Here is a 21,006-nt window from a genome sequence, read left to right as displayed (position 1 = left end):
TGGATTCTATTTTATATGCAGTGAGGGTTCTTTGGCATCTTGGGTTTCACTGATAAGAGATGTTTATCTTCATATGTTTGGAGATGTTGTTTTAGGTTTAGAGTATGGTTTATATTATGTCATGATGTACTCTTGATTTTAGATTAGAGTGTTGGCATGATGTGAGTTCTCTTGAGACCATGATATGTTCTTTATGATAGATCATGATGACATGATATGTTTCTTGATTCTATAGCTAGAAATTTGGCAGTGGTCTTGTTGGTTCTCTTTGGTTTTGATTTTTAACCTTTTGCTTGGAGGTTCATGATTTTTCAAGGTTGTATTTGAAATTGGCATGGAATGATTGGAGGATACTCATGGAGATTAAAGAGACTTAGGTGAGGTTGGAAGATCTCTTGTTTATTGGATCATGTATTGAGATAGTTATTCTTTAATGAGGATTTTAGTAGAAAGACCAAGGAGCCTACACCTTTTTATGGATGTGAAGGGAAGATTGCCCTTTATTATAATATTTTAATTCTTGGTGTTGTGTGCACAAGACAATATTGAAACCCACCCTTGGTCTACTCGACAAGTGAGTGATCTAAGAGGTATTGCTCACTTGAATATTAGATTCATTATTATTTTGTATCTTGTCTTCTCATATGACTTAAGTCTTGGATATAGATATTTTGGTGACGTATTAAGAAGAAGATGCACGATTTTATGCATTTGTATTGTTTTCCTTATAGTTGGTCTTGGACTATGGATATATTTCATCTATTGCTGTCATGATTTCATTTGGGAATGGTGAAGGAGATATTACTTTACACAACTTGGTACATGTTAGTATGGAACAAGGATATGGTCTGATTTGCAGGTTCTCTCTTTGGTTTTGTTCTTCTTCTTGGATGTTTGTATTCATATGGTTGAGTTTGAAGAACTTGAGAGAGCTATGGGGACTAGTGGTGAGAGAGGTATTCCAACATATTAGTTTGTGTTGGCATTCTACACTCAGATGAGAATAGTTGATGTTGTCGTTGATGGCAACCAACTGGTAATATAGTTCACAGCATACACCGGCAACTAACATCATCTATCAGCACCAGCAGGCACAACAAGATTATTCTCACCGATACCTAGTCTACACCGACAAAAGATCTTACCGGTACCCTAGCTGAGATGGAAATTATATTGTTTTGTATTGTAATTATATTGTATAGCCGATGTGATGTATTGTAAAGACTCATATATGTATGAGATCTTATAGGTCATTTTTAAGTGACATAGGTATGTAAAAAGTGTGATAGGTATGCATAGGTAATCAATGCAAGTGGATTATGAGAGCGAATATCTGTATATGCATTTTGATGTAATAATTTTGATGAGAGAATAAGAGCAGAGCATAGCGAAGAAAGGTTTGTGGCAGAGGTATTTGACAGAGCTTAAACCGGTATTGAATCAAGCATTATAGATGCTATTTTGAGCAGTACATTGCCATTGGATTTAATCATCCAATTTTGTAGTCAGTGTGACTCCTTGTTGTGATTGAGCAGTGAGCTCTAAGTTGTTGGCCTTCCTACATGTGCAGGCCCCTATTGTATCAGTAATATTTATTCATATTGGCCAGTGAGTAAATATTGTGCGTCACAAATCCCACCGAGGTTTTTCCCCTACCGGGTTTCTTCGCCAAAATATCTTTTTTTATGGTGTGCATTGATGTTGTCTCTCTTATTTCTCTTTATTGCTTTATTTCTTGTTTACCGGTACATTAATTTGGGTTGTAAAGTTGCAAACAAGTTTAAATATTTCATTCACCGGTTAGACACTGATTCACCCCCCCCCCCTCTCAGTGTCTTTGGGACTGATCAAGTATCTAACAATTGGTATCAGAGCCTAGTCCTCTATTTGCAAAAGCCTAATAGCTTGAGGAAGATTCTAAAATCAGTATCAATGGAAAGATTGAGACAACAGTTGGAAGGAGCTCTTGAAGATTTTGATGCATAGAAATTGAAGAATATCAAACTGGAAGATGAACTCAGAACTTCTCGGGAATTTATCAAAGCACTTCAAGATAACCTAGTTATAGCAAAGAATAAGAGAAAAGAATTACATGTGCAATTGCAAAATCAAGATAATGAAGAAAAAGAAACTCTTAGGGATATTGCAGACAAATTGAGACAAGAGAACAGTAACATGAAGAATAAAATGCAATATTTAACCAGGAGACTATGCAAAGATATTGAAGATAGGAAGAGGAATGAAGAAGATTTGGCCAAAAGACTTAATGAAAGATCAGATGAATCTCAAAGGCTTAATTATGAAAATGATATGCTTAAAACTGGTTTGATCCACATGCAACATGATAAAGATGAACTTTTGAGACAGGTTAGCACTTTGGAAAGTGAGTTGGTCACTACAAATGAATACAAAGACAAATTAAAGAAAAGTTCAGATAATCTTGATGATATGCTGAAAAGTCAGAAACCTGATGGAGAAACAATTGGACTTGGATTTGAACATGGAGAAAGCTCAGGGACTGCAAACAATCATGATCACAGTAAACCGGTAAGGCAACCTAATGCTTATAAATTTAATGGGAAATGTTTTAATTGAAACAAATTTGGTCATAGAGAAAATTAGTGCAGATTTAGAAATAATCAGAATACAAACTTTCCCACCGGTCAATGTTCCAAATGCAATAAAAGTGGTCATAACTCAGACAATTGCATAATGAATGTGAAATGCTATGTTTGTGGTAGATTTGGACATTTATCTAATCAATGCAGAACTCAAACCAGTCAAAGTTATGGAAAGGTTATTCAGAGAAACAATGTAACTTGTTATGCATGTAACAAGATTGGGCATATTGCAAAATTTTGTAGAAGCAAGACTATACCGGCGAACAATAAAGGATCTAACAACAAAGGCAAAAAGAAGGTAACTCCTAAGAAGAAATTAGAACCTAAGGCACCGAACACTCTTACACCGGAGGAACTGATAAAAGAAATCACACAAGAAGGTAACCTTAGCAATGTAAATAAACTCTATCATTCTTTCAAGGATGCAAATAAAAATACTATAGAGGAAAGCATTATATTACATCTTGATATCTACAAGAAGGTTCTCATTGAGGTTGTTGATGATCTGCCCAATGATTTGTATTTAAGGTTAGAGGCTAAAAGGGTGTCAGTTATGGAATTAGATAAGAAATTAAAAGTTGAAGCATTGTTGGTGGTTCACCCTGTCAATTCCTGATAGGAAATTTATGAATTGATTGCAGAAGCCAACCGGTTAGTTTTTGTAAGTGGTCACCAATAGGTTAGCCTTATGGCAAGCCGAGTTAAGGAAATTGCAGATGAAACAACAGACAAGTGGGACATATTCTTTGTGGAAAGAGAAAATAAAGAAGAAAAGGATAGATAGAAAATGGATGTCTTTTACAAAGGTATATCAAAAGGATAAAGGTAAAGGTAAAATTGGTAGTGTACCTAATATAACGGTCAAGGATAACCTTCCTCCACTAGCACAGGACACCCCACCAATAACTGTAGAGGCACCGGTACAAACTGATAGTCAACCGAAAGAGAAGGCAGAGGAAATAACAAGAGATGACACCAATCCAGAATCTGAAGTTCTTTTTACCATGAATGTGGACACACAATACATCAACATTGTCATGGACAAAGAGACTGCAGAGGTAAAACAAATTGATGCTGCAAATATTGAGATCTCTGAGTCACCAATCAACACTGTTGACTCTCAAAACATTGAGATATTAGCACAAGTTGAGAAACCTGATACCATCCCAGATGCTACTTAGTCTAACATTAAGAAATCGACAGAAGCACAAGTAGAAGCAGAGGTAAAAACACAAACTGAACCTACAAATGATGACACTCAGTAGAAGGTAGAGAAACCGACAGAGAAAGAACATGAACAGAGCATAGCTGAACCGACAGTCAGCAAGATAGAGAATAAGGATGACAGTAAGATTGAAAGCAAAATTGAAACACAAAATGAGAAAAAAGAAGAAACAGTGAATAAAGAAGAGGTCAATTATGGAAATAAGGAAGAAGTGGTTAAGGCAATTGGACAAGTATCTGAAGAAAAGAAAGTTATTGCTAAGCCTAGCACTTCCACCATGAATTTCAGGCCTACAAATGTGACTGGTGTACTTTTGGATTCAATTAAGAGGATCATAGATTGCAACGCCTTAGCATTCAAGGTCATTGATGACACATTACCTATATTGAAGATGATTGCACCAGCTTGTAAGATAGATCATATTGATGGATCTTTAGGTAAATTGGACACATTGTCCAAATTCATTGCTTCAAATATGCTAATTGTAGATAAGATTAATGAGGAGACTGTTAAGGAAAGGGTGAATAAGGAGAAAAATAAATTCTTTAATAAAACTATCAATGATTATACTGAGCACATTGATTCCTTATTATTGGTACTTAATTCCACAATTCTGGAATATAAAGAACTGTATAAGGAAGCATGCAAGCCTCACAACTTGACAGAAGACATTGAGGAAGGGATAAAGAAAACACAAAAAGATATTGATGATATAGCAAACAATATGATAGGTTCTTCAGAACTTACATCAGTTTTTGATCAAGAAATGGTAGTTTTTGAGGAAAAGATTGAGAAACTAGAAAAAGAAAAAGCAAGGATAAGAATGAAGGCACGTGATCTAAAAAACAAACTTGGTCCTAGATTGGACAACCTTATAACTTAGCGGGTTGAGCTGTCTAAAGCAACAATTCAAGGAGAAAGATCACCGAAGCAACAGATGCATTATCTGACCAGTATGATCTAGCAGACTAGAACCATTATCTCTTACAACACCAAATTCATGTAGAGCCTTAATCTGATTTTGGCGGATATCTTTCAAATTGTACATAACCGGATACAGTCTATGAGGTAGAATTTTGAATTCTTTGATTATTTTTTACATCCTTTGTCATTAATGTCAAAGGGGGAGTAGTAGTATGGAGAAAAACATATGAGATCATTTGCTCAGGGGGAGCACTCCTATTTTGGATCAGTTTTGGACTTCATTTTTGGATATCAGTTTTTGGATTTTTCTCATGAGTGTTGCCATCAATGCTAAAGGGGGAGATTGTTGGCATTCTACACTGAGATGAGAATAGTTGATGTTGTCATTGATGGAAACCAACTAATAATATGGTTCACAACATACACCAGCAACTAACATCATCTACCGGCACCGGCAGGCACAACAAGATTATTCTCACCGGCACCCAGTCTACACCGATAGAAGATCTTACTAGCACACTAGCCGACATGGAAATTATATTGTTTTGTATTATAATTATATTTTATAGCTGACATGATGTATTGTAAAGACTCATATATGTATGAGATCTTATAGGTCATTTTGTAAGTGGCATAGGTATGTAAAAAGTGTGATAGGTATGCATAGGTAATCAATGCAAGTGGATTATGAGAGCGAATATTTGTATATGTATTTTGATGTAATAATTTTAATGAGCAAATAAGAGCATAGAAGAGTGAAGAAAGGTTTGTGGCAGAGGTATTTGATAGAGCTTAAACCGGTACTGAATCAAGCATTATAGATGTTATTTTGAGCAGTACATTGTCATTGGATTTAATCATCCAATTTTGTAGTCAATGTGACTCCTTGTTGTGATTGAGCAGTGAGCTCTAGGTTGTTGGCCTTCTTGCATGTGTAGGCCCCTATTCTATCAGTAATATTTATTCATATTGTCCAGTGAGTAAATATTATGGGTCACAAATCCCACCGAGGTTTTTCCCCTACTGGGTTTTCTCGCCAAAATATCTTGTGTTATGGTGTGCATTGATGATGTCTCTCTTATTTCTCTTTATTGCTTTATTGCTTGTTTATCGGTACATTAATTTGGGTTGTAAAGTTTCAAACAAGTTTAAATATTTCATTCACTAGTTAGACACTGATTCACTCCCCCCCGCCCCCCTCTCAATGTCTTTGGGATTGATCAAGTATCTAACAGTTTATAGGATTCGCAGATCAATGTATGTTTCCTTGACACTATGTCATAGAAGGATTTGTCGCATCCTCTATGAAAAGTACTATAGATAGACTTGATATGCTTTAATCTATTTTTTAGGTTTGGTATTACTCATGCACTAAGAGTTTCTAGATTTATGTCTAGTGATTCTCTTTGATATCTTGGGTCATTGGTTATTGATGTGATGATGAGTTTTCTTGTTTCATTGGATTAGGATCTACAAGTTATAAAATTTGTAGGTGTGTACAACGTATCAATTGTAGTGGGATGACTCGAATGTGGACTGCATATACCCCACAAGATTTTTAAATGTTATTGTAGACTTTGTTAGTTGGATTTGTCTTTGGTAATTTGTGCATTGGTATGTTGCATTGAGGTAGAAGGATGGATACACAAAGACTTAACTACAATTTTGAGTTGGTTTATTGATGGCATGAAGTTTTATCTATGTTGGTATACCCTAGTTTGAGGTATGTTTAGCTTGGATGTATTGCAATTTGTTGTGGTTGCTATTCCAAGTGGTTTAAGTGAGGTAGCTACTCAGAGCCTTTGTTATCATTTGAATTTGATGCTTTTGTTCATATATAGATTGGTGCAAGACTCGGTGACAATTGGTATGCTTCACCTTGGCATGTTCCTTTTCTTCCATAGGTGGCATGTTGGGGGAAGTGAGGAGTATTTTTTGTTTGATGGTGGTTAGCTTGGTTGCTATTGCAAGTATCTTGTCAAAGCACATGAGCATGTTAAATAATCAAGTGGTATATTTGTGACTAAGGGATGGTTTTCCTTCCTTTGTGATTCCTATGGGTGTTTTTACAATGTATTATGTCAAGTGGGAGAATGTTAGGATTAAGGTGCCATCAACCTTGTAAATCCTATGTAATTAATTACTCTTAATATTATTTTTAAATTATTCATAAGGGGTAGGAGTTTCACCAATGGAAGTAAACATATTTTATTGGACCGGTAATTATTTGTTTACAAGCAATGGTAAATTAATTATTTACGGGCAATGATTACTATTAACATTTACCATGAGGTTTATCACAAGTAAATATGGGATGCCTAGATTCTACTATTAGTGTATGACTTATGTAAGAGCATCTATTATTCTTGGTGTCTTACAATTTAAGAGAATATGCTAATATTAGATGGTGTATGTTGTGATAGTTTATGACATGTAAGAGCATCTTATGATAGTTGTCATAAAGTTGTAAGTGCAATTGTGGTGCTATTTTTGAACTTGTAAGAGGGAATCTCAATGGTGGGTCAGATGGATTTTTACCATGGTTTTTTGGAAGCTTGTTTTGGCCCATGGTAATGTTTTATATTGGTATTTTGGGCCTCCATAAGCCTATATATTAAGACTTGAGATGGAGACATTATGGGAGCTCATTTTTGTACACAAGTGCTATTGGATTGAAGGTAGAATAGGAGAAGGAAGGGTTGTATGTAATCTCTATTTCATGAAGATAATACAAGCATTGGCCTCTCTTCTTGGTGGTGTTTTTTTTTCAAAAAGGTTTCTTCACATAAATCTTGTGTTGTAAGGTGTTCTTTTTGTGTTGTTGATTTATAATTCATTATTGTTGTTTTTTATTATGGGAAAAAATGAGTTTTGAAGGGATCTCGAAACCCTTTACAAAAGATCCTTAAAATATAAGAGCATTAAGAAACAAGAAAAGACAATCTGCAAAAAAACTAGCACAGTTCTAGGCAAAAACCAGCATAAAAGCCCAACAAAACCAGCAACATCCAGCCATAACAGAAAAAAGACAAAAGACAAATTACTTAATGTTTTTAATGGCATTAGCCAAATTTTCGCTAATCCCTTGCAAATCTTTAATATTATCCCTGAGCATAGGGATTTCCTTGGAAGAGGCCAAAGCAGCTTTTTTCATACTCGTCCTAGTCCTTTTTGTCGTGCCACCAAGAGCACTTTCCACGTTCCCTGCCTCAATAGCATCCTCATCAATATCTAGGTCCACAACAGGTTTGGAAGTACTGGAGCCATCAAGGAACTTGGCAATTTCCTCCATATTCCTGGTCACAGAGGTAAGGATATCCAGAATCATAACCAAAAATTTCTTCATGGCAGTTTTTCCTTCCTCCAACTTACTAATCTGAGCTTCCAGCTTCTCCACTTTTTCCTCCATAACCTTTTTCCATTGTTCTTGGTTACTTTCATCTTTCTTTCCCTGCTCTTCCTGTTGCTTATCAATTTTTTCCAGATTCTTGATTCTTTCATATACCCACCTATCAAAACCCATTAGAGCCTCATATTGGTTTTTGAGTTTATCCAGAACAATCCCATCTCCAGCTTTATCCTGTTCCCTGCTCATTTCTTCCTTATCCTTCTCCTGCTCAGTTTCCATTTCCCTTTCCTCCTTATTAATCTAATTGTCTTGCTCCTCCATAGGCTGGTTGTTAACATTACCAATACTCACATTGTGGGTAGGGCTATTCTGATCAGAAATATCCTCTGCTCCTCCTTCCTCTTCCCCCACTTCCTCTTCTTTCCAGCTCTCCTCTCCGTCAGACTCATCGGTCTCCATCTCACTTCCATCTTTTCCCATGTCCTCAGAATCAACCTCTATATCTTTTTGTTTACCCATGTCCTCTTGAATTTTCTCCACAGCGGCTTTTTTAACCTTTTTGCTTTGTATCAACTCATCCTTACTGGGCCCACATTCCTCAATTTTCCTCTTTCCTTTCCCCAGCGACACCGACAACCTCTTATTTTCCTAGATAGCTAGAATCTTGCAATGCTCATAAATGAGCAAAATAAGGTCATAATGAAGCACGGGCGAAGAAGGGTTCTTGCTATGCTTGTTTAGAGACCACGATAGAGACCTAAAAAGGTAATAGGGCAGAGAAATCCTCTTCTCATGTCTAAAGTGATTTAGAAGCACAAAATGGTAGGTGTGGAGCCTGGTGAAATGACCCTCCACAGTAATATATTCCATAATTGCATTAAGCATACAAACCCAGATTTTCTTGATATTAGAAGCATCATAATACCCCCCGTAGCTTTTCCTAATTTTGCTCTCTCCTTCTCTTTATGCGGAAAAATCTTTACTGCATTATTAGACACTTTCAGGTCCCTAAAGAAGTTAAGACCAGAATGGGGCATACCTGTGACCGTTGAAATGAGGTCTGCATCCAACTTGAATCTAACACCATGAATTTTGAAGGAACCATTTTTCCAAATTTTCAGTAACTTTGGTAACCGCTAGGTTTACTCTGCCTTTATCATAGTCTACCAATTTTTCCATGAAATTTGTCATGAATCCCTTCTCCAACTTTGTCCATACCTTAGGCATCTCCCGCCATCTGGAAATATTATCAGGTTCCTCTCTTCTTCAATCCCCCCCCCCCCCATTTTAGAATTCCTTCTACAATTTCTCTGCTTCTGCAACTTCAGAGCTTTCTTCCAAATGACACTCGGCTTTTTGAAAATGCACACCCACAAAGCGTGTGGAAATTTAATATTCTTGTTTAGGAATCTGCCCTTCTGATGTGCCATCATTACCTTTCTAAAAATTTGAAGATTAATCATTAATACTTCCATGATTAATGTGTGATCCTTCTTTCCCCATAAAGTTGTCATTTCTAATGAGTTTTTAAATATTAAAATCAATGTTAACTTCCCCATTCCATATGCTTTGAGCTTCGAAAATAACGCAAAGGTTAGCAAGGACGTCTGCTACGACATTTTTTCCTTGAAAGCATGTTCAATAATAATTGATTTAAAGATTGAAATAATTTCTCTAGCTTTAAAAATAATATTTTCTATAGTCCACGAAGGCTCAATTTCTCCCTTAAGGCATTTAATAATGTTAAGAGAGTCTCCCTCCAACCATAGATTATCATGATTGATATTTTTTGCTATAATCAAAATATTTAGTGTCGTCGAGGCTTCAGCATAATGACTAGTTTGGTTACCCAAAGGGCCAACAACAGCCACAAGGTAACTTCCAGCATAATTCCTAACAATGCCCCCATAACCAGCTTTCCCAGGATTTCCCTTAGAAGCCCCATCAAAGTTGGTCTTAATCCATCCCTGGGAAGGAAAGCACCAAAAAAGACCATCCCTACCCTGATCCTTACTATTTCTATTATTGGAGAGGTTCTAACTTTCATTAAAGTCTTCTTTAGCAGCTAAACCATTATCAATTCCATATAAACATTCATAGATCCCTCTATAGATTTTATCCACCACCACTTCAGGGTTCGCACTTTTATCCCTAAAAATCATGTTGTTACGCTCCTTCTAGATGTTCCATATGACAATAGGGAGAGTTAGTTTCCAAAGCTCAACATTCTTAGAATTGGAACTAGGGCAATACCATTGCTGCCAAAACTCTTCCGAAGAGTTCGAGAAAACCTGGCTCAACTTCCACCTACTAAAATTAATATTCCAAATTTCCTGACTGAAATTGCACTGGTAGAGGATATGACAAGCAGACTCCTCCTCCCTGCAGCAAAGAGAACACCTGTTAGGAAAAACAAATCCACGCTTATGGAGATTATCAAGAGTTAGCACCTTATTTTGGATAAAAATCCAAAAGAAGATATTAATTTTGGGCATCAACTTCTTTATCCACACTTTAGCCCACAAAGGGATCTCTTCTAGAACTTTGTTATGGATAGACACCGCTGAAGACACAGAATATTTCCCATCATAAGTTTCCCTCCAAATCAAACAATCCTCAAAATGGTCCATAAAGATTTTGGAAGAAAGCAAGATCTCTAAACAATTTAATCCTGGACAAAGCTGGCTGAACTCAATCCACTTCCCATTTCTCCAGTAGTCTCTAACAAAGTCTCCATACCTGCTTTTGAACCATTCTTTCCATTCCTTAAGAATGGGGATTTCCTCCAGCGGTTTATCCGTTAGCCATCTGTGCTCCCAGAATCTAATAATTCTCCCATTCCCCAATTTCCACTTTCTTCCAGCTGCAGCCCAAGCTTTAGCCATTTGAACTGCATTCCAAATTGCAGAGTCTTCCACAAAAAAAGAATTTTCCATAAATTCTTCCTCGGATGGTTGCATGTAAAGGTATTTCTTTTTCCAAATTGAATTCCATTCCCTTTTCTCCCCTTTCATTCTCCAAATTTGTTTAGCTAACAAGGCATTATTCATAGTTATAATGTTCCTTAATCCCAAACCCCCAAAAGCCAATAAGGGGGATTCTATTTTTATCTTCCAGTCCTGACCATAAGAATTTTTTTTGAATTCTTTCAATGGCCTCAGCAAACTTCCTAGGGATTTTGAACAGACTAAGGGCATAGATAGGCAAATTTTGAAGGGTATCTTTAAGCAACGTCACCTTACCCGCTTGGCTAAGGAGGGCTCCTTTCCATCCAACCAGTTTGGAATTGAATCTATCAACTAGCTTCATCCAGAAATTCTCTGAAGGCTTTAAGCACAGAGGGAGACCCAAATAAGTAGATGGGAACTCGGCAATTTTACATCCAATGATCTTTCAATCCTTCTTTGTCTATCCACAGGGGTGTTGATGAAGAACAAAGAACTCTTATCCAAATTTATTTTTTGACTAGAAGCAACTTCATTGGAATCCATAACACTCTTCATGTTTCTCGCTTCTCTTATGGTAGCTTCTCCCATAGTGATAGAATCATCAACAAATTGTTCATGAGTACAGGTTAAGTTGGACGAAGAAGGTTTAAGGCCTTTGAGTTTCCCTTCTTCCACACTTCTCATAATAAATCTACCCAAACTTTCAGCCAGAATAGTAAACAAGATAGTAGAGATAGGATCCCCTTGTCTTAGGCCTCTAGAACTTTTGAAGAAATTGGAAGGGGATCCATTAATAATAACAGTGGAAGGGGATCCATTAATAATAACAGTGGAGGTTGAAGTGTCAGTCAACTGAGAACAAAGTTGAATCACCTTTTCCCCAAACCCAAAAGCTTTCATAATTCTGAAAAGGAATTGCCAATTCACTCTGTCATAGGCCTTGGACATGTCCAGCTTAAGAAAAAAGCCCTATTTTTTAACACCAGTTAAAGAATGAATATTCTCATGAACATAAATGATAAAATCTAGAATCTGTCTACTAGGGACAAAACCATTTTGCTGAGCCGAAATAATGCGGGGGAGAATATCCAGCATTCTAGAAGTAAGATGTTCATTATTGTTGTTATCTTATGGTGAAATAATGTTTATTTATGTGTTGTTTTATGTTCATCTAAGATATGTTTATTAAGCATGTTAAAATGGTAATTTTGGTATAACAAAGAAGATGAATATCTAAAGGGTTTTTCCATATTGAGGCAACTTAATTTTCAAATTTCCATACAATCAAAAAATTTCATTAGGTATAAGAATTGAATCTCATCAATATTTTTGGATTAGAGATTTCCAACAATTTCCAGCAATTTTGCCAACAATATTATGAAATACATTAATGGTGAGCAAAAATTCTTTATTCTAACGTAATACCATCTTCAAGAGTTCTTCATGTTTTGAACAAATTATGATCACCCATGTATATTTTTATACATAAAATTTTGTATTAACATGAAAGTAGTAATAGTACCATTTTGCTCATTTTTTTGTAGAGATATATTCTTGTTTTAGGCTAAATGATTATTATGTGATTTCATATGTTGATTTGCAATTTCAACATCAAACATCCAAGATAACCTTAGAGTTTGAACGCTTGTAATATCTCTAGAAATGATTGAATGTTAAGTCTAGGCACGCGAACTATGATCAAGGTGCCTCAAAGATATGGTAATAGGAGTAGGTTCAATAGGTCTAGAAGCTACGATCATCATAGAGGATGACTTGCCTACAAATGGTCCCACGTATTCCAATAGGCAAAGTAGAGTGGTACATAAGAGCAATCATAATACCGAATTCCATATAGAAATTAAAGTAGAGGCATTATGTGCACAACATTGGAGGGATCATCACAAACACTCTTCCTATTGGGTGCCAAAGATAAGATGCAAACCATAATATCCCACTCTCATCTTCTTAAACAACTCTAATGACTCATACTTGTAATTTACATTATAAGTGCTTGGTTGACATTTTAACAAATTGGTGGCATAAATGCTTTCTATGACCTAAATATTGGCATATCTTGTAACCTAGAACTTTGTTAATTTTCTTAATAATAAATTTTGTTGGTGATGGCATATTATCCTATAATTTAAAGAACCACTTGTCCATTCTTTTAATGTAATATATGAGATTATTTTATATTTATTTTTATTATTAGTGACAATAGAATTGCTTCTAGTCAAATGTTCTACAATATTATAATGCATACAATATTTTTTTCTTTAATAATTCTAGATGCCTTGGAACCTCATGTGTGATAGTTGCAAAATGATTTAACTTTTATAAGAATAGAAAATACTTCATAACAAACTCCCTTTTAATGTAAACATTGAACATTCATAATAAGACTTAGAATAACTTAGACATATATGGTTTCTTATAAGCATACATTTATCAGACACATTTGCATGAGATGAGAGTTAAATTTCATCATTTCAGATTTTCCAAAAAATATATTTCCATGCCTTTGTTGTATACATGCATGCATGCATGCTTATAATAATATTTCATTTTAAATCAACTAACCAAATACTGTTAGCCTTATGATTCATGTCTTTGAACATTATGAATTGAATCTCCAGTTATAAAATTTTGACATGAAACACATAAAAATTTAAGATTTTTGATGTCATTATGATTAATAATTGCAAACAAACCTTATATGTGGTATATAGAATCAGTCTTCACTAGCATTTGCTAGGTACACAACTTATGCAAAATTATTCAATCTGTAACTCATCAAATGGAATTTAACCTTTAATGTCATTTGTTAGGTTTACCACACATGAATCAAGTAATCAATTTATTATGAATAGAATAATATCCATTCTAATTCTATAAATATCTCCCATCGTGTTTCTTTTAAGTCCTTAGAACCTTGATCCTTTTGAGTCCCTCTTGATTGAAAGCTATTGTCACTCCAAATACTAATAAAATGCTCTATTTAGCTCTCCCGACCACTTTCAAACCCTCATCTCATTAATAACAATTTTAACATTTCATCATAGACAATTTTATAATACCACGAACATCATATTACAATACAATATAATTGTGATTTTGCTTTTATATATACAAATGTTATTCTCTTCTCTCTAACATCAATTTATAAATCTCATTGCATGAGTTTTCAAGTGCCACGCATTGTTAGTTTAAAAACGAGCAGAGAAAACAGATAATAATGAACAGATAACAGCAGAAAGAATAATGGACACAACAAAGAACTCAAGACACAAGATTAACGTGGTTCATCACTATATGGCTACGTCCACTAGAAACATAGGGAGAATTCTTATTAACCAATATCCAATTACACAATACAGCATGTATGGGCTGCACACAGCCATTTATATAAACATATCAAATATGAAATGAAGAGTCTTCTGGGGAAGACAAACAGCCATGTGACTGTTGGGCTTCATATACCCAACAATCTCCCTCGTGAAGTCCAACCAGCATAGCCTATAACATTCTCTGCATCTCCATTCCAAAGCTCATACTACAACCAGCTCTTGAGAAGATTTTAATATCGCCAAACTCTGTTCATGAACAATGCGAATTAATCTTCTCCAAGTCAGATCAGAGTTAAAAACATATTCTCTAACTACTTCATCCGGTAATCCATAATCAGGAACACTACTATCTGTAGATGCATAATACACTCCTCCATCAAAGTCTCTTGCTCTTGTGCTCCCCCGTAATAGAATATCTAGAAGATCACCATTATCAGATTTTAATACCCAAATATAAAACTCTCGTACAGGTGTGAATAGCCTACAAACATCACTCCCAATTCTCACGATTGCCTCATTGAATGAATTTGTTGTATTTTGTGTAGAAACTTGTGCAGTACCTGCAATCAATGCATTCCACTCTGCCTCCACTACTACAATCTGCAACAATAAATCATCACTTCTGCAATCTGCTTGTTCTTCTTCAGGGTCATCCTCATTCGCTAGATTCGAGACTACATCCTCCTCACCCCAGGAGACATCCTTCTCATCTTGGAAGGGAAACAAACCAATCTCTTCTTCAAACAATGAATACAATAAACCCTCTTCTTCTTCAAGCAGAGTCTCCTCCTTTTTCCAGCCATCCCACCAATGACATTTGGTTTCAACCTCCACTTGGACATCACTCTCTACCGAGTCTAGATTACCAAGAAATTTTTCGATGACTGATTTGGCTTCATCATCTGATTCAGCCTCATCATCTGAAACTTCAGCCTGTTTATTGATAACATAAAACCACCCAACTCTAGGATCAACTATCCAATCGGATCCCATCTCTACTCAATATTTCACCATAGCTCTGATACCAATTGTTAACTTAAAAACGAGCAGAGAAAACACATAATAATGAACAGAAAACAGCAAAAAGAATAATACACACAACAAAGAACTCAAGACACAAGATTAACATGGTTCACCACTAAGTGGCTACGTCCACCAAAAACGTAGGGAGAATTCTTATTAACCAATATCCAATTACACAATACAGCATGTATGGGCTGTACATAGCCATTTATATAAACATATCAAATATGAAATGAAGAGTCTTCTCGGGAAGACAAACAGCCATGTGACTGTTGGGCTTCATATACCCAACACACATATCTGTTAATTATAAAAAAAATACAATTATCTTTTTTTTTTTACTTTACATATAAATTATAATAGTTTGTTTCTAATTAAAACATAACAGATTGAAATCAAATTGAGTTAAAAGATAATTGCTTATTCATTAATCTATTAGCTATCTCCCTAAACAATGGGATGTGAAAAAAAATGTTAGAAATATCTCATCATAAATGAAAAAAAAATCCACATGTACTAAAATAAAACTAATCTAAAATGTGTAACAAAATAATCATACAAATGGCAAGGGTTGATTGTGAACCATTTCCTACTGGTCTAGCATCTTTCCATTCACTTGAGGTGTTCCCATATTTTGTTTTTACTTATTCCCCGCCTCCTCCTCCAGCTTTTCAAGACACGCACATAGGTTTCCTGGAAACAATTCCGTGTAAACATACATTTTACCATAGATCTTTGAAAGATACTCTAGCAGTGATCTGCATTGCACTCTATACATCTAATTTTACAAAGGTAAATGACATTATCTAGACTGCTAAATACTCAAAACAGAAAATCTAAGGAAAACAATTTTTTTTTCTGGAAACTGAAAATAAAACCTTGTCCCTTCATTATTACTGCAGGTATGACGGTGCACGTTATTAAAGTGCAGGCCTTCTTTTCAGATTGCTTAGCATTACCAATAATCTCTGCAAGAACATTGTCCCTGTTTAAAATGATGGAAACGGTTTGTATCTCTTACAACAATTTCTCTTCCAACAATCTTGGAGATAAGTTTCGTTGCACTGTGGCAATCGGCGCATACTCTAAGGTTCTTAACAACTCTAATAGTTGTTCCATGGGGTGTGTTTAACAAACCAAATGCAATTGCCAACTTTTCACTATGGTGGCAGATAAATAATTCTTTTTCCTCCTCTTCAACATCATTTACTGACTGTTCTGAATCTGGAAAATACCCTGCTGCCTTCATTTCCCAAGACAATTTCTCCAACTTTGCATAGATCTCCTGTGTCTGTGGGTGTGATCTGTCTCCCGCACAAAAAGCATGTACTGTTTTATGGCCTTCAATCCAACTACATCCAGGGATCTTTTTAATTTCTCTATCTTTCATCAATCTCCTTACCATTTGAACCTCATCCCACCTGCCCACTTCTGCAAAGATGTTTGAGAGAAGAACATAAGTCGCAGCATTTTTAGAATCCAAATCAAAGAGCAGCATTGCTGTAAATACTCCTAAGCCTATATTCAGATGTGATCTACAGGAACCAAGAAAACACATCCACACAACCACCACAGGTTTAACTGGCATCTTAATGATAAATTTTAGGGTATCCTCAAGATAGCCAGCACGGCCAAGAAGATCAACCATGCACACATAATGATCAACCGTAGGTGTCATGCAGTAAAGGTTACCCATATGATTGAAGTATGTACAGCCCTCATCCACTAAACCTGCATGGCTGCATGCAAATAGAACACAAGCAAAGCTTACGATGTCAGGATATGTTCCAGAGTGCTTCATCAATTCAAAGATTTTGAGAGCATCCTTACAAAGTCCATTTTGTGCATAGCCTGCAATCATGGCATTCCATGAGATCACATTTCTTTGAGGCATTTTGTCAAACAGTTCACGTGCCTTGTCTATGCTTCCACATTTTGCATACATGTCTACCAAGGCACTTGCAACTACAACATCTGACAAACATCCCCCTTCCAGTATGCTTTGATGTATAAATATACCCTGTTCCAGAGCTCCCATTTTGGCACAGGCTGGAAGGATGCTGGCAAAGGTTGTGGAATTTGGCTTTACACCTGCCAAGGGCATTTGCTTGAAAGTTTCTAAAGCCTTTTCAACAAATCCATTTTGTGTGTATCCTACTATCATTGAAGTCCATGAGACCGCATCTCTTTCAGACATTCTATCAAACTGTTTACATGCTCTGTCTATGCTTCCACATTTTGCATACATGTCTACCAGGGCACTTGCAACTACAACCTCTGCCAAAAATCCACTTTCAATTATGATTTGATGGATAGCTCTACCCATTTCCAAAGCTCCAATTTGAGCACAGGCAGAGACAATGGTGGCAAAGGTCACGTAATCTGGCTTTAAACCCATCAGTTGCATTTGCTTAAAAGTTTCTAAGGCCTTTTCAACAAACCCATTTTGGACATATCCTGTAATCATGGCGTTCCATGAGACCACATTTCTTTGAGGTATTTTGTCAAACAGTTCACGTGCCTTATCTAGCCTTCCACATTTTGCATACATGTCTACCAGAGCACTAGCAAGTACAACATCTGACATAAATCCCTCCTCTGTTATGCTTTGATGGACGGCCATACCTTGTTCCAAAGCACCCATTTTGGCACAGACTGGGAGGACGCTGGCAAAGGTTGTGGAGTCTGGCTTTACACCTGCCAATTGCATTTGCTTGAAAGTTTCTAGAGCCTTTTCAACTAATCCATTTTGTGCATATCCTGCAATCATGGCATTCCATGAGACCACATTTCTTTGAGGCATTTTGTCAAACAGTTCACATGACTTGTCTATGCTTCCACATTTTGCATACATGTCTACCAAGGCACTTGCAACGACAACATCTGAGAAAAATCCTCCTTCAATTATGCTTTGATGGATATCCATTCCCTGTTCCAAAGCTCCCATTTTGGCACAGGCTGGAAGGACGCTCGCAAAGGTTGTGGAATTTGGCTTTACACTTGCCAGTTGCATTTGCTTGAAAGTTTCTAAGGCCTTCTCAACAAATCCATTTTGTGCGTATCCTACGATCATTGCAGTCCATGAGACCACATCTCTTTGAGGTATTCTGTCAAACATTTCACGTGCCTTTTCTATGCTTCCACATTTTGCATACATATCCACCAGAGCACTTGCAACAACAACGTCTGACGAAAATCCGCCTTCAGTTATGATTTGATGGATGGCTATACCCGGTTCCGAAGCTCCAATATGAGTACAGGCAGGGAGGATGCTAGCAAAGATTGAGGAATCTGGCTTTACACCTGTCAGTTGCATTTGCTTAAAAGTTTGTAAGGCCTTTTCAACGAATCCATTTTGAACATATCCTGCAATCATGACAGTCCATGATATGACATCTCTTTGAGGCATTTTGTCAAACAATTCCCGGGCCTTCTCTACTCTTCCACATTTTGAATACATGTCTATCAGGGCACTTGCGACTACAACATCTGACAAAAATCCGCCTTCCGTTATGCTGTGGTGGATGTCCATACCCTCTTCCAATGCTCCTATTGTAGCACAGGCTGGAAGGATGCTGGCAACGGTTTTAGAATCAGGCTTTACACCTGCCAATTGCATTTGCTTGAAAGTTTCTAAAGCCTTTTCAACAAGCCCATTGTGTGCATATCCTACAATCATTGCATTCCATGAGATGACATCTCTTTGAGGCATTTTGTCAAATACTTCGCGTGCCTTGTCTATGCTTCCACATTTTGCAAGCATGTCTACCAGGGCCGTTGCAACTACAACATTTGACGAAATTCCACTATCCTTTATGCTTTGATAGATGTCCATACCCTGTTCCAAAGCTCCCATTTTGGCACAAGCTGGGAGTACGGTGGCAAATGTGAACTGATCGGGTTGAAAACCTGTTCGTTGCATTTGGTGAAACAAAGTGACTGACTCGTGAGGATACCCATGTTGTCGATATGCTCCAATAATCGTATTCCATGAGATGCTGTTTCGTACTTTCATGAGGTCAAACACTTTACGAGCATCAACCAAACTTCCGCACTTGACATACATGTTAATAAGCTTGTTCTGAAAATTTGTGCGTGTAGCAAATGCAAAGCGCCTATGAACGATGAAAGAGTGAACATTTTTCCCTTGTGTAAGGGCATTTTTAAGAATGCAGGTCCGCAATAATTGAAAATATGTAGAGGAATCTCTGGGAGGTATGTGTGTAGTAAGCAGAATGCGCAGCGCCTCCACCAACTGTCCCTCCTTACATAATGCTGTGAGATTGAGATGAGGGGTGGATGGCAATGACATTCTATGACAAATATGTGCCGTATTATTCACTCTGCGTCTACCACAATGGCATTGCCAGTGGTAGCATTTTCACTTGACTAACCTATTTCATCATTTTATAAGTTCATTGCAAATCTAAGTACAATCCAAGCCTGTAAGAGAGACAATCAAACGACTGCTGTTAGAAAAACAGAAATAACGGTAACAATCTCAAATCACAGATAGCGAAAAATGTAACAATCGTAATTAGTAGGAAATTGGAGGTGTCTGTTTAAATTTTCGTTTGAAGCTGAAGCTGAAGGTGGGTTATTTGCCTCCTCAATCTGATTGATCAGCTTGGTCAGATGCCTCTCAGTTTCGAGTACTTCCCACATGAGGGTGATAAAAAGGCAAATATTAAAAAACAATTAGACTTATACCGTTGCCTAACATCAAGTCAAGGAACAAGGAAAAGCTAAGGAGGTAAGTAATTTTTTAAGAGAAAAATTTTCTAATGCATGTACTTGTATGGTTATAGGGAGTCCCATAGTAGACTTGAATTTTAATCAACTTTATGATGCGGATATTACATGTCATAACTATAAGGCGTCTTTAAATGGGGATATGGAGTCAAATGCAAACTTGGTATAGGTTAATCTTCACACAAAATGACACTCCAAAAAATATTTTAGATCTGCAAAACACGGTATTTTTTCATCAGATTTTTTATGGTTTAACAACGATGGGGATGCAGAGCATGAAGATTTCACTCTTGAAAATTTCGCGAAAATTTGTTGTGTTTTGCAAATTTTAAAAACTGTACAGAATGTTGTTTTGTGTGGAGTTTAGCCGCTTCCATTTTCAAGTTGGTGATTTGGCTATGATAGACTATGACAATTTAAGAGGATCTTGTACTATTAATATGTTGGCTCATCACGGGAGTTGATAATGGAATTACTCATGATATGATTTGTGCACAATTTTTTGGAGTGGTATCCCACCATGGTTTATGGTTTATCATTTTTTTGGTTTCCTAAATTGCATCTTTTGTATATTAGTGCCTAAGGTGGGGATGTAGTATGATGTAACTTTGTAGGGTGTATTACTAAAATATACGTAGACTTGTGCTAGTTGTTTTCCTATGAAGGCTCAATCACATTGATGTATTATAATTAGACTGGTACTTCAAGTATAATGGTTCAAGATTTAGAGGTTGGGTTTTTCCTGAAAGGGTTTTCCTAGGATAAACATTGTGCCATTGTGGTTTAATTTTGCATGTTGTATTTTCTTTTGAAACTA

General features: G+C 36.4%; 2 protein-coding genes across 4 annotated transcripts in view; both read right to left on the bottom strand.

Annotated features, from left to right (window-relative positions):
* Positions 1 to 8,398, bottom strand: part of LOC131858385 (uncharacterized) — a 176,421-nt gene extending 168,023 nt beyond the window's left edge. Inside the window, exon 1 of the mRNA XM_059211615.1 lies at positions 8,280 to 8,398. Within this exon, the coding sequence (XP_059067598.1) occupies positions 8,280 to 8,398 (119 nt within the window). The remainder of the gene's footprint in view (positions 1 to 8,279) is intronic.
* Positions 8,399 to 15,968: 7,570 nt separating this feature from the next.
* On the bottom strand, positions 15,969 to 20,089 carry LOC131029735 (pentatricopeptide repeat-containing protein At3g12770-like). Of its 3 annotated transcripts, XM_057960368.2 has the most exons (3): positions 17,268 to 20,089; positions 17,130 to 17,176; positions 16,733 to 16,868 (listed from the first exon to the last, which is right to left on the bottom strand). In XM_057960368.2, exons 1-2 carry the CDS (start codon positions 19,747 to 19,749, stop codon positions 17,163 to 17,165), a joined length of 2,496 nt encoding a protein of 831 aa, XP_057816351.2. In that variant the 5' UTR covers positions 19,750 to 20,089; the 3' UTR covers positions 16,733 to 16,868; positions 17,130 to 17,162. The 3 variants fall into 3 exon arrangements, with proteins under 3 accessions (XP_057816349.2, XP_057816350.2, XP_057816351.2); XM_057960366.2 differs by adding an exon at positions 15,969 to 16,130 and having other exon boundaries at positions 16,316 to 20,089; XM_057960367.2 differs by having other exon boundaries at positions 16,304 to 16,868; positions 17,130 to 20,089.
* Between the last annotated feature and the right edge of the window lie 917 nt (positions 20,090 to 21,006).

This window comes from Cryptomeria japonica, chromosome 9, assembly GCF_030272615.1.
Source record: "Cryptomeria japonica chromosome 9, Sugi_1.0, whole genome shotgun sequence".
Taxonomy (NCBI): domain Eukaryota; kingdom Viridiplantae; phylum Streptophyta; class Pinopsida; order Cupressales; family Cupressaceae; genus Cryptomeria; species Cryptomeria japonica.
The sequence above is the reverse complement of the archived record's forward strand: the minus strand, read 5'-3'. Positions and strand labels throughout refer to the sequence as shown.

What these genes read in the sequence shown, in the direction of transcription:
- LOC131029735 (XM_057960366.2), bottom strand. Translation starts at nt 19,749, where the DNA reads ATGTCATTGCCATCCACCCCTCATCTCAATCTCACAGCATTATGTAAG.